At 37.7% G+C, this 12,755-nt stretch overlaps 9 protein-coding genes across 9 annotated transcripts; 6 read left to right on the top strand and 3 right to left on the bottom strand.

Moving 5' to 3' along the window:
- Positions 1-18: 18 nt before the first annotated feature.
- Positions 19-1,783, top strand: BMR1_02g00262 (hypothetical protein; the record flags this gene model as incomplete). The annotated part of the gene is made up of 2 exons (XM_021483039.1): positions 19-232; positions 309-1,783. The coding sequence occupies 2 exons, from the start codon at positions 19-21 to the stop codon at positions 1,781-1,783; spliced, it is 1,689 nt and encodes a 562-aa protein (XP_021338007.1).
- Positions 1,784-1,874: 91 nt separating this feature from the next.
- On the top strand, positions 1,875-3,254 carry BMR1_02g00261 (hypothetical protein; the record flags this gene model as incomplete). Its single annotated transcript, XM_021483038.1, has 1 exon — positions 1,875-3,254. One exon carries the CDS (start codon positions 1,875-1,877, stop codon positions 3,252-3,254), a length of 1,380 nt encoding a protein of 459 aa, XP_021338006.1.
- A 389-nt stretch (positions 3,255-3,643) lies between these two features.
- BMR1_02g00260 (mitochondrial processing peptidase) lies at positions 3,644-5,631 on the bottom strand (the record flags this gene model as incomplete). The annotated part of the gene is made up of 10 exons (XM_021483037.1): positions 3,644-3,730; positions 3,751-3,853; positions 3,876-3,982; positions 4,004-4,197; positions 4,274-4,410; positions 4,435-4,574; positions 4,595-4,892; positions 5,110-5,201; positions 5,251-5,402; positions 5,499-5,631. 10 exons carry the CDS (start codon positions 5,629-5,631, stop codon positions 3,644-3,646), a joined length of 1,443 nt encoding a protein of 480 aa, XP_021338005.1.
- Positions 5,632-5,698: 67 nt separating this feature from the next.
- On the top strand, positions 5,699-6,092 carry BMR1_02g00255 (hypothetical protein; the record flags this gene model as incomplete). Its single annotated transcript, XM_021483036.1, has 4 exons — positions 5,699-5,807; positions 5,828-5,887; positions 5,908-6,009; positions 6,031-6,092. The coding sequence occupies 4 exons, from the start codon at positions 5,699-5,701 to the stop codon at positions 6,090-6,092; spliced, it is 333 nt and encodes a 110-aa protein (XP_021338004.1).
- Positions 6,093-6,318: 226 nt separating this feature from the next.
- BMR1_02g00250 (hypothetical protein) lies at positions 6,319-7,524 on the top strand (the record flags this gene model as incomplete). Its single annotated transcript, XM_012792371.1, has 2 exons — positions 6,319-7,204; positions 7,277-7,524. The coding sequence occupies 2 exons, from the start codon at positions 6,319-6,321 to the stop codon at positions 7,522-7,524; spliced, it is 1,134 nt and encodes a 377-aa protein (XP_012647825.1).
- Positions 7,525-7,717: 193 nt separating this feature from the next.
- Positions 7,718-7,999, top strand: BMR1_02g00245 (hypothetical protein; the record flags this gene model as incomplete). The annotated part of the gene is made up of 1 exon (XM_012792370.1): positions 7,718-7,999. The coding sequence occupies one exon, from the start codon at positions 7,718-7,720 to the stop codon at positions 7,997-7,999; it is 282 nt and encodes a 93-aa protein (XP_012647824.1).
- Positions 8,000-8,017: 18 nt separating this feature from the next.
- BMR1_02g00240 (conserved Plasmodium protein, unknown function) lies at positions 8,018-9,057 on the bottom strand (the record flags this gene model as incomplete). The annotated part of the gene is given in 4 exon segments (XM_021483035.1): positions 8,018-8,201; positions 8,222-8,289; positions 8,340-8,414; positions 8,434-9,057. 4 exon segments carry the CDS (start codon positions 9,055-9,057, stop codon positions 8,018-8,020), a joined length of 951 nt encoding a protein of 316 aa, XP_021338003.1.
- A 357-nt stretch (positions 9,058-9,414) lies between these two features.
- BMR1_02g00235 (dual-specificity kinase) lies at positions 9,415-11,103 on the top strand (the record flags this gene model as incomplete). The annotated part of the gene is made up of 5 exons (XM_021483034.1): positions 9,415-9,725; positions 9,798-9,915; positions 10,003-10,299; positions 10,320-10,637; positions 10,810-11,103. 5 exons carry the CDS (start codon positions 9,415-9,417, stop codon positions 11,101-11,103), a joined length of 1,338 nt encoding a protein of 445 aa, XP_021338002.1.
- On the bottom strand, positions 11,170-12,681 carry BMR1_02g00230 (Mitochondrial ribosomal death-associated protein 3; the record flags this gene model as incomplete). Its single annotated transcript, XM_012792367.1, has 6 exons — positions 11,170-11,216; positions 11,237-11,440; positions 11,461-11,738; positions 11,759-12,015; positions 12,077-12,208; positions 12,229-12,681. 6 exons carry the CDS (start codon positions 12,679-12,681, stop codon positions 11,170-11,172), a joined length of 1,371 nt encoding a protein of 456 aa, XP_012647821.1.
- Positions 12,682-12,755: the final 74 nt, after the last annotated feature.

The raw sequence follows: 12,755 nt of genomic DNA, 5'->3' as shown, positions 1-12,755 counted from the left end.
ATGTTGGTGTGGGGGAGGATGACAATGGATCTCATGATAACTGTGTATAGCAATGCCATACGAGAGAGTATCGAGATAAAATTTGCCTATGTCCCAGCAACAATACTTCAAAAATGGCTGTTAATTTTCTCCGACATATTTTCCAATCTCACTTCCGACATAGCATTCAAATCCGCCTTTGCTGTGCCCGGATCATCCCCTTTACCTGTTCCATTTATCAAATTCTGGCAAGGTATCATAAATGATTTATGTGTATTTAAATTTTGTGGTCATTCTGCAAATTTTTTGTATGATGTGTTATAATTTAGGTGTTGAAAATCTAGTCGAGTCGGGAGACTTTAAGGACGCCCTAAAGAAATGGAATTATAAACACATTGGAGGGTTTAGAATATTTAGAGATCAACTCTTATCGCAATCATTAAATAATAACTTGAATATGCAAAGTGTCTTAATGGCTGCAAGAATTGCCAAAGAAGGGGGATCATCTTCCTCATTCTGGGATCAAGTCACTTATAATGTCAAAAGGATGTTCAAAGAGCAAGTGACACTGGATCTCATTTCTACAATGATATATACCCACTTTGCTACAATTGTGAAACGAATGGGCGTTAGATATGTTCCAAAGGTTGTAAACTATAAGGAAAAGTACATTAAATTGTTACAAGAAACTAATGAGTGTATCAAAATATTAATCCCAAATGGTACTAGCGTCCATGCAATTGATGATATCGCAATGGAAAATGATGATTTAGATGTTACTATAGACGATATTGTCGATCTAAAATCACCAATTGACGATGAAATAATGGGCAATCTAACCCATTCTGAACAAATCATCCAGTACCAACAGGACATTCAAAAGTTGACCAGCCAAATCGAAGCTCTTACCAATGACCTAAAACATAAGGAACTTGAATTAAATAATGCTAAGAATGAAGCTCTAAATTCTAGGGAAAACATATTCTCAATCAGAGAAGAATCTATCAGTGCCAGGGAGGAAGCCGCCCAGGTTAAACAAGAACTAAAAATCGCAAAAGAAGAGTGCAGTAGACTTAAACAGCAGTTGATTATAAAAAATAATAATGATGAGACAAATGCTTGGGAAATTACTAGCTTAAAAACCCAAATAGAAATCAAAACAACTCAACTTGATAAGGCACTGGTAGATAATGATAAATATTGCAAAATGATCGCTAATTTGAATGCTCAACTTGACGAATATAAAGATACTCTAGATATTGTTAATAGTGAATTACAAATGACAAAAGAATTGTTACTAGAGAAAACTAAGAAACTAGAACAATCTACCGGCGATATAGAGGAACTGCAGGGTAAAATTGAATTATCACAATCTAAAAATGTTATCAACGAACATGACATCGTCAAAACTAGAGAAATGGAGGAAAAAATCCAGAATTTGGAACTAATTAACAGAGATTTGCAATGCGAAATAACTCTTCTAGAACAGGAGGCTAGTGGGTGGAAAAACGCAGCATGTGAACTGGATATTGAGAAGACTCTATTATCAAAGCAATTAGCTGAGAAAAAAATGAAAGAAAATGAGAAGAATGTAAATAGGGCGCAAGTTTGTACTAAAATAACCTCCAAAAGATGCATTGGAGTAGTACCAAAACTCGCTGCAGTTCGATCTGCAAATAATGTATTCAAATCAGCGCTCTCCCATATGGAAACCAGTGATTCATTTATAGGAATTAAATCTGGTGAAGAAAATTTTCGGCGTATCAGCACCACGTCAACTGACGACATTTGGATTTATGACTAGGCTTTCAACTCGACGTAATTCCGAAGTCGACCTTAATTGTACAATTGGTCATGTCCTAACCATAGCTAAAGGTAGTTTAGATTTTGATGATATGAATCCTTTATATAAGCAAATTTCCAAACTGGGTAGTCTGTATACATTCCTGGTGCAAAAATCGAAATTTGTAGTAACAAATGACAACCTTACAAATAAACTTTGTAAGATTGTTAGAAGAGAAATATTTGATTACCTAATGTCGCTAAGTAATATGGAAGGCTTGAATTTGCGACAGGTTCTTCACAGACTACAAAATTACTATTCCAAATTACGATCCCTAGCTATAGCACTAGAGGAAGTTCAGTGTCTAACTGATGATTGTGTATTGACTGTATTGAAGAGGCTTTCTATCAACGGCGGTGATGATAAAATTTTTGATGATTTATACGATCAGATTATGTCTGTTTGGGTGGATATGGCGTGCCAATTTGTATCTAATGGTATCATTTTAAAGAAATTTTACATAACCAAAACTGCAGATTTTGGTTGGGATGTTTTTGCGGTTGACATTTCAAAATCGCCAGTGTCAAAGGAAATGTCTGAAAAGATATTATATGCCGGAAAAGCTATCTATCATCTAAAATTATTTAATTTGGAATCTCCTAAAATTATAATAAATGAGTCATTTGAAGCTACATTGGATCACTATTACATTGAAAATAATCTAGAGCTAGTCAAGTGTCTCGTGTCCAATTTACGAGAATTTGTAAATGTATCAAATGATTATTTATTTTTTAGAAATTGTTCATTCAGAGAAATGTTACTGAATGTAACATTTGAGAATCAAATACTTACTTTTCCCCAAATCTATGGTTTGATACCTGAGGGTTCAAGCAAATACTTGTTGATAGAACCAGGGTTGACTAATGATATCAGGGGTTATATAAATAATTTTGATTCGCAGTTTTTGGATATTAAATTGAATAAGTTATTGAGTTTGGTAATCAATGATGAATTCCTTATGTTGTGGAAAGAATTATCTCATAGAATATGGATCTTGGCGAGAATTGATAGGAAATTGAAAATGTGTTGGAATACAACAGATCAGCACGTTACCAGATATGAAATGAGTCACGCAATCAGGTGGCTCAGACTATACTATCACCAAGTAACGATTGAAGCAAACGAAATAATAATAGCACATGCAGCAAGCGTGGATGGGTTGATTGGTAACGTTGGTAAGGGTGTTGAATTTATGAAACAATCTATTATTTGTGAGTGCGAGCTAGTTGAATTAATCAATTTGTGGTTAAATAACTATAATCTGGATAAGTGTCACCTTAGGATGTCAAAATACATCTCAGCTATGATGGATACAGGAATTCTTAAAAATCTAAACTTTAATTCTTATTACTACTATCCATTGCTAGCTATAATTAATTATCTGCGTTTAGATGTTATATTCCATAATATATGCGTGTCAGTTGCCAGTTAGTATTTTTATTAATAAAAATTGATTAAACATAGTGTATCTTGATACATCATCTCCGATATGTCCAAACTAATCTAATAGGATAGAGTAGTATATTGCATAGATATCTATGCTAATAAAATGTTCAAACATATTAATCATATTATGTCGAAATATGTCTATTGACGGTTTTTTTAAATGCTTAGTAAAATTGTTATATGCCAAAAATAGAAAAATACACCGGTATAGTATACCAGCAATATATCAGGTCGCTCGCCAATTATTATTTGGAGTTTCTTACTCACAGCCATATCGGCTAAATACGCAATTACACAGACATATTTATTGCATCTAAACGAAAGTTATTACTGCTAATAATTGGTGCGTAAACTAACGAAAATATATAAATAGCGTTAGTATCTCAGCCAGTAAGTCTTCTGGCGGATATCGTGCAGCGGTGGTATTCCGTGAATAGGTCCCAATGCCGTTACGGCGATCTCCTACATTACTGCAAAAATACCTGATCATGCAGGTACTTCCACGCCACCCTCTTTATCTCCTCCGAGTCGATTGCCTGTAATCTTATAATGAATTCAGAGAGTGGAATTCTCCTCCCGTATACCCTAGAAATTATTAAAACCCTACAAAACCTGCCTAGCCACCTCCTCAGCCAAAGTAGAGGTTGAATCCATCATACCTAGGAACTGGGTGAGAAGCTGCTTCTTAGCCCTCTCCACTTCCTCATCAGTAACCTAAATAAAAGGGGTATTTACGCTATAGGAGAGAGAAGTGATGCCAAACATAAGCTCCCCAATGCAATGGTCAATAGCAACTTCGTCACACTGGGCATAAAACCCGAATAGGCCAGTATCCTTGTAACAAGTATTAAAGGCAGTAAACATGTCAGCACACCCAACAGTCATTCTGTTCGCCACTGCATGTATAGTCCTGTTGCCAGATATTTTGCCTAAATAATCAAAAGTATGCAATACATAACAAAACATCGCTTATACACAAATGCAATATATGTGAGCAGACCATACCAGGAATTATCCCCTCGTCTTTCCTATAAGTACCTATTATCGATTGCATAAGCATGAAGGCGATTACGTCGGGAGAGTCCCAGGGCACGCCCTCAAAAGCAACTGCAACATGAGCAGTAGGGCCCATGTCATCATTTCTGAGTGGGTATTGTGATGATTACCTGTTAAGTAGCTCCGATCCTACAAAAAAGGGTTTAACTTCAGTCCTCTCCTTCTTATCTCCACGCCTGAGAGTTGACATGTAGGTATTGGCATCAGCCACCAGTTTGTTGTGATCCACATTGCCAACGGCACACAACACCTAAATGGGTTGTAATATACCATTCTGTCAGTAGTATAATTTGCATTGATATAGTCAATCAGGTGCTGTCGTTTCATGTTGCGAATGTTTTCTTCTGGACCCAAAATGGTGAACCCTAAAGAAGAATCCCTAAAAGCTGTCATATGTAATCTATCAAATATCACTTCATCTTTGGACTTTTCCACCTCTTCCATTTCGCGGAGTATAACGTGCTTCTCAGTTTCCATTTGCCCCGGATCTATAACACTATTTTGCAAAATATCTGACAGTAATTCGATACACCAAGTCGTATCCTTGGCAAAGCATTTAGCATAGTATCTATATTATTCATTTGTTAATTATAATAGTTAAAGTTATATAAACCAACTGAAAATTACACATACAAGACTTTACAATCCATCATACATAAAAATTGGGTAATGTATAATGGTTAGGAACCATAACAGAAGCAAATTATTTAGCCATAAAATAACAGATACATAAATATTTAGCAATAAAGTTGGTTATTATAGGCAAAATAATTTGTAAAACCAACCCAGTCTGTTCCCTTGCGGTATATGCATTTAAATGCGCGCCTTTGGCCTCAATCTGCCGCTCCAACTGAACTCTAGTTCTCTTCTCAGTGCCCTAAATCATCCATATTTCATAAATTAATCGTTAGTAATGTGCAAATTACCTTAAAAATCATGTGCTCCAAAAAGTGGGCTGTGCCGTTTGTCTCAGCTGTCTCGTACCTGGAACCGCTGTAAATCCAAACGCCCACAGTGACGGTTTCATCCTGGGTCTTTACACTAGCAACCCTAAGGCCGTTATCTAGGGTTGAGATTTCTGAATAAAATAGTTCGAATAGTCTGCACAATTATTTAACAGGCGAGAACATGTATATATATATGTACACAGCAAAGAGTAAGGATAGAGTGATACCTGTAGTTGGCTGATTCCAAGTCTGCGGAAGGAACTTTGGATTTGACATGTACTTTTCAAGAGGCACCTGGCTACATTTAGAAAAGAAGTTCCTTTTCTGAATGCTCAGGGCACGGCACAACTTTGAGGCCATTGGCTTCCCCACTAACCCTCTCCAAATCTAAACCCATCCACCATGCCTAACTAGTGGTAATGGCCACATGGGTTACGAAGGATTCGATAGGACCATAACCTCCATATGTAGCCAACTAATCCAGTTACATGATTGCCTACAGAGGCTTAATTCAATAGATATCACCAAAATGAATGGTAAACTGGCGCTAAAGTAGACTTGGAGTTAGCGCGATTAGAGTACACTAAATGTAGACTATTAATTGCAATATATCAAGGTTAGATTCTAGTTACCCAGTGTATCTAGGGGTAAACGGAATCGGCACTACCACCAAATTAGACAATGATTTAAAGAAAGCCAATAGATACGCAGAAATTATACATGATTCCTGTCCAAGAGGTACCAAATTCTATCACATAGAAATAAAATCCAGAAAATTAGACATTGCCTCAATGGCCAGGATAATCAAGTTTCACATTTAAGTACACCTCCCCATCTTGGAACATGAAATTCAAAAATAACACTGATTATAGACATGTTTTGTCGCCACTACAATTTCAACTCCTAATTCTCCTCTATAAATACGTCTAATCAACGGCGATTTATCATAGTAAACGCAAAACCGCTTCCTAGCGCGCTGTAGGCTAGCGACACGGCTGTTACCGCCCGTTCATTAGGTTAATACAGACACAGGTTAATGCAGACATAATGATTTGCATATATGTGATAATATTTGCTGTGACTAGGTGCTATGGGATGGATGAGGAGGGAAGATTACTGCGAGTACCCAGTGCCAGACAACCCATTTCCCGAGACATAAGCTTTGTCAACAGGGATACCCAGACAATGCAACTACCCGTCCATTGTCCCATCCACACTATGATAGAGCTTTCCCATCATATGGCACAAAGCGCTCCTACAGACACACCAAATGCACCGAGCGGCGAAAATCGTATGAATAATACAAGAAATGGTGAGGGAGAAAGAATACATAATAGGCGGGATATACCGCACATACAACAGCCATCCAACACAGAAGGTTCGCAAAATAGAGTAGTAGTGCCTTGGGGGGATACTTATTATGTATTTCGTAATCCCACTCATAATTTGCGCCCACAACTTCCTATGCCTGTGAGGTGGGAAAGCCATATAATCCTGGATTTAGATAATACGGTCGTACCAATGGGAGTAGGAATAAAGAGTTACGGGGAGCGGGTGTTTATCTTCACGATAAACGTGATTTTTTTCAGGATGAATCGCGTTTCGTTTGGTAACACAAATGTACCTATACCGCCAGGTTCTAGGAATTGTATAATTTGGATATACAAAGAAGCTGGGTTGTACCGTGTAACAGTGGAGTTTTTGCACGATGGCAAGTGGATTTCCAAAGAATATCTTGAAAGGGGGCCAGGTGTTAATATGTTTAGACAAATCAGTTTGCACATACATGATAGCGTTAATTCTGAGCCGAATAATCCATTTGCAAATGAGACGATTACTCCAATTAATTTAATGTTACCTACAGAATTGGATATAAACGACCCCAATTGGATCAGAGGCATACCTCAAGGAGTCTTTGTCGTCGATATGCCAGGTACATTATCTTTTGATGTTATAAATTTTCATTTTTTTTAATAAAAATGAAAATTTGTTATAACTCATGTAGGCAATCCCCTTAAATACTTTGAGATAACGGGTTCTCGCGTGCAGATAAGTAGAGTTAAATTCGGCGACATAGTTGTAGGTTTCGCCGGACACTCGAAGAGGTTAATTTGGGCATACAAGGTCAACGCGCTCAAGCACGTAAGGATTGAAAATTATTCGACGCACATTTGGTATGGCGAGCTTTGGACTGAAGTGGCACCTGGGTCTAATAGTTTTAGGCTAGTAGATTGTTGGGCCTTCCCTGCCTAGATAGACTACACTACACATATGGCAAGAATAATAACATAATTGGGCACATTTCTCCGTAACGCATGATTATGCAACTAGTGAAAGTTTGCAGTAATTATAGGGTTAAGCAGCTTGTGATATATCAATGCTAATTCTAGTGGTTTCTAGGTTAATGAGACATTAATATTAGAAAAAAATTGTTTATCTTGTATCAATGTCTTTAAATTGTTTTAAATCGGCGAGCCCAATTAAACATATCGCGCATTTACTAATTGCCAATAAATTTCCACTAGTTATTCCACAGAATACAATTATTACATTTCCACTAGGCTATCAAAATATTGTATATGAACTTACTAGTAAGGATGAGACTAGAAGGAGACAATATGCGCAAATAATAGGCAAAATTGGTATCCGAAAATGGGATGCCGGGATATTATGGACTCACTACAAGAACAAAAGGATAAAAATTAAGAAGCGGCGCAAAGTAATCTAGCACCGCCATATCCATTTGTCATTTGATATTAAATGAAAGGAGGAATGCTGCCAAAAGATAAGCATTGGAGTCACTTATAGAAATTCCATACTCTATGCCTTTTACAAGTATTAAAGAGTTTGCTACTGTACACGAACATCCACCGAAGCGAAGAGTTATCGGACGATTATTTTTAGACACAACAATAAACGCAGTAACATTGCTAAATAATGTAAAAGTTACTCTGGATCTTTGTGTAATTTGATGGTAAATTTGGAGTTGATTGACAGGGCCGTGATAGAGGTGGCGGCCTAAATGAATTATTGTATTAATTTTAACAAAAATATTTTAAAATATCCACCTGTAAATTTAGTGCACAATCTCGGTTAAGCTGATAGGGAATGCTGTATAAAAGGTTTATAGGGTTATGTAAAATCTATGTTAATAATTATTACTTTGGACGATTCCTTTTTGGTGAGAATGACATGGGTGCAATGGAAAGCAGGGTTTACACCAGAAAGGTCGGTAAATTTGCCCTCAAAATCCATAACAGACAGCCTTTCATATACAGGATATAAATCACAGTTCAATTGTTGCGTAGCATAACCTTTACTCATCAAATGTGAAAGTGTTTGGTTAGTTAGGTAACTTTTAAATGATATGCTAGGGTCTGCATATAAGCTGGGATCGGTTAGCGTGCTTTTTACTTTATTTTTGAATCTATTGCAGACTTTTGTGTGTATTAAATGTATTATGGATTGTCTGAAAACGCGCCACATCAAAAAAGTTTTAGTGTCACCAACAATCGTTAAACCATCTGAATGAGATTTGAGAATTGAAGTATATGAATTGTAGGCGTTTTCTGCAATTTTTGGCAGCAATCGCTCCAAATCAAATTTACACAATGTACTATCTAATTCCTCCTCAACCAAATCCTTGCCATGCTTGCTAACATTGGATTTGGTAACACCTATTGTGTTTCTAATTCTACATTCAATCTCTTTCCTGGTGGAATAGTTTAGTATCTCAAATACACATGCCAAGGCTGAGTCAACCAACATACGGTCCCACACAACCATAGTCAAGCACTACTTAACAACAGCACTATTTGCCAGCGTTGGCTATTATATGCATACAACATACATAGTGGATGAGCAATCTTGGCAATGGAATTTTTGTACGCAAAATCGCAATAATTATAGTCTTTGGAATGGTTTAAACTGACCATAATGTAGATGTTACACAAATAGTGTACTAGCGTACCAGCTCTTTCCTAGCCACTTTAATTGCGAATATACAGTGATTTGTGCGCCACTGAATAACTCAGATTTGTTTAATCAATAGGTCAAGACTCCTTTGTGGCACATATTTTCAGCCATTTGCAAACAATCTTCTTTGTCCTTATAATACTACTTGATTATCGCACATGTAGAAACATGCCCATGGACCCATACAAAAGCTCAAAGCACTCCAATCACAACTACCGTAGTAGATACAATGGCCATACCAGATATCTCACCCATGGGAGATATAATAGGTCTATGGGCTACCGCAGGAGGGACATTGTTCGCAGATACAGCCCCTATCGACGCAGGGACTACCGCCAAAAACCCAGTAGATCCAGGTACAGGCATTCCCCTTACCGCCACAAGTATTATAATCGCCATAGGAGAGGTGGCAACAGCGGTGATTCTCACCAGACTAAAAAAGAGTCTGATGACAGGGACCAGATCAACCACTTCAAATGGTAATTCATGCTCCATCTTTCACTTTTTATAATGGCAAACGCCAGTATCTTGCGAGACAAAAATAATCTTAGGGATGAGGGTATGGAGCTCGACGGAAGGTACATTGTTAAACACAAAATGGGTGACGGAACTTTTGGTAGGGTTTTATATTGTCAAGATAAGAAAACAAACCGGAACGTGGCTATTAAGGTATATATCAGCGAAATTTTTTAGATTGCTATTTACGAAGCATAATATTATGTTTTGTAAATCGCCAATATGAGTTCTAATAGTTAGGTTGTTAGGGACGTTGAAAAATATGCGAGTTCCGCAAAAATAGAAGCTAATCTTCTTTTTGACATAAAAAAAATAGACCCAGAAGGCAATAGCAAATGTGTTGTTTTGCACGATATCTTCCACCATGGACGACATATTTGCCTTGTGTTCGAAGTTTTGGGATCTTCGTTGTACGATTTTTTGGTACAAAACAATTTCAAGGGATACTTTATCCGCGATATCCAAGAAATTGCAAGACAGACTTTACAAAGTTTGGCATTCCTCAGAAAAGTAAAGATTGTTCACACCGATTTGAAGGTATATCAACACACAACTAGCCTGAGAACATTTTGTTTACATGCCGTTCGGATGAGTATGAAATTTGCAGGGATCCCAGATCATCATTCTCTAGGGGTTTCACTAAGAGGCCTTGCTCGGCGGATGTCAAAATTATAGACTTTGGGAGTGCAATATACGTGGACGAATACCACAGCCCATTGATCAACACTAGACAATACAGGTCTCCTGAGGTTATTCTGGATATAGGATGGTCGTTCGCCAGTGACGTTTGGTCGCTAGGTTGTATTCTAATTGAGCTCTACACAGGGAAGTTACTTTTTGGCACACACGATCACTTGGAGCATCTAGCTATGATTGTAAGTTACTATGATCAATTTTTTCATGCTGAAGGAATGCAAATTTGTGTTTCCTGTGTCCTATATATAGGTGTTGTCTATTTATGATTAAAGCTGTAAATTTATATTCAACTAAAAACAGCGGCATTGTCATATTCTTGTTTATCTGTTTAACATGAATGTGTTAAAGTAGGAATCCACCATTGGACGACTTCCAGCCAATGTAATCAAAGACGCCAGTAAGACATCAGGTAGTAAGTACTTAAATCGCGATTGCACGGGCCTAAACTGGCCAAATGGAGCTAAGAGTTCATCATCATTGAGGCGTGTAAAGGATTGTGTACCAGTATCCAAATTAGTGCTACCTGTACACAAAAAATTTGCCGATTTCATTGAATATCTCTTGGAAATGGATCAGTACAAGCGTCCCATCCCAGAACAGGCTATGTCACACCCGTTCCTTATGGATTATCTGTCCGAAAATTGATATAATAACGTTTTAAACACTAATATATAACCAAGAATTTAGAATTTTGCATGCAATAATGCTGGTCTAGTAAAGCAGTGCAAGTAGTCGCCGTGCCTCAAATCCGTTCCCATCTACATTAGTATAGAATTACCTGACATCATGTAGTAGTAAGGCACCTTATCCGGGGGAAAATCGTGTAAAGTGCCGTTAAAATGCATATTTGCAACGTAATTCCCAAACTCCATAGGTGTGAAGTTTCTAACAGTACGTATCTCGTTGGTACGTATCCCCAATAACAACGGGTTAAATTTACGTCGTTTGTAACGGTTCCAGCTTGTGGCAACAATTTTAAGCCCTTTATAAATAGTTTGATACCTCTCCTGTAGCTAGACCCATCCCATCGGCAAAATAGCCTGGGTATGGAAAGATTGTAACCTGGAATCCAGCCATGGTACTTTGTACCCTGATACTTGACGGATAAGTATTCAGATACAGGAAAACATTCATTCCACTTGTCGATTGCTATTAGCAATGGATAATATGTCTGTTGCTTTAGTTGCTCAAACAATTCATACAACGCCTGATTAGCTAACGGTGGGTTTGAGGCGCCAAATTCTGCGATATCAAGTAGCGTATTTGGTTGCAGGTGCATTCTAGATGAGTTAGGAGCTACTTTATAGAGGGTAATTTGAAATCATTGCGATACTTATGCCACAATCTCAGCCGTTCTAGGTCAATGTCGCCCTGAAAATCTTCTAGGTCTTGTGCGATGATTTTTTGGATTAACGGATCAAAAGCTCTACGGGCGTATCTGACGTTAGAACCATCGAGTGAAGTTAATCCGAATATTTTGCTATTTAGCGGTATTTTTTTTAACAATTCCCCATTCGATTCCTTAATCCGTGCCAATAAATTTGCAGCAAAGTCACTCTATATTATCACTAAAATCAATAATATGAAAAAAATATTTTCCAACACAAAGGGAAGTTACCTGAATGAAAATGTTCGCGTTTGATCGCTTAATCTCTCCAATTTCTCGACAATAACGCGACACATCCGGTTCAAAAATAACCAACCAACCATTTTGTCTAGCCCATAGAACAACATGATTAAGTATTGAACTCTAAATAATTATTTTCCTACTTTCCCTGAGCCCCTTTTGCCGTCCAGTAGAAAACCATTAGCTGCAATTGATACACTCGCTTGATACTGTGAGAGTTGTGATATTAGGTCCATTGTGGTCTTTCTACTCACTATTCCCAAAGGCTGGTTTTCCGGTAACATAGTCATATCTTTTGTCAATTCTCCGCAAAGGCCCTCTGGGAGATATCTATTCAGTTCTTCCGTATCAAACTTTGCTACTTTGCCGCAATCATTCATGCTAAAATGCAGAGGACTCTCCAAGTAAACATTCGCCTGGTTAAAGGGTGCAACATTAGACAGCGTTAAATGCTTTGGCAATAACCCTTCCTTAATGCCATATTCTCTAAAGGTGTTTTCGGTGAGAGGGTATCGAGATTCCACCAATGAAGTGGCAGCGGCAAGTTTGGACAACTGGCTGCCGGCACTCCTACTAGTTCTGCCCAAAACTCGCATCAATTACTTTTATGTCCACTGCTGTGGGTACAGTCTTCCTAGATTTTCAGGGTACCCCCTCCAACCGCCAGACA

The sequence above is a fragment of the Babesia microti genome, chromosome II (assembly GCF_000691945.2).
Source record: "Babesia microti strain RI chromosome II, complete genome".
Classification (NCBI taxonomy): domain Eukaryota; phylum Apicomplexa; class Aconoidasida; order Piroplasmida; family Babesiidae; genus Babesia; species Babesia microti.
This window is presented reverse-complemented; position numbering and strand designations above follow the sequence as displayed.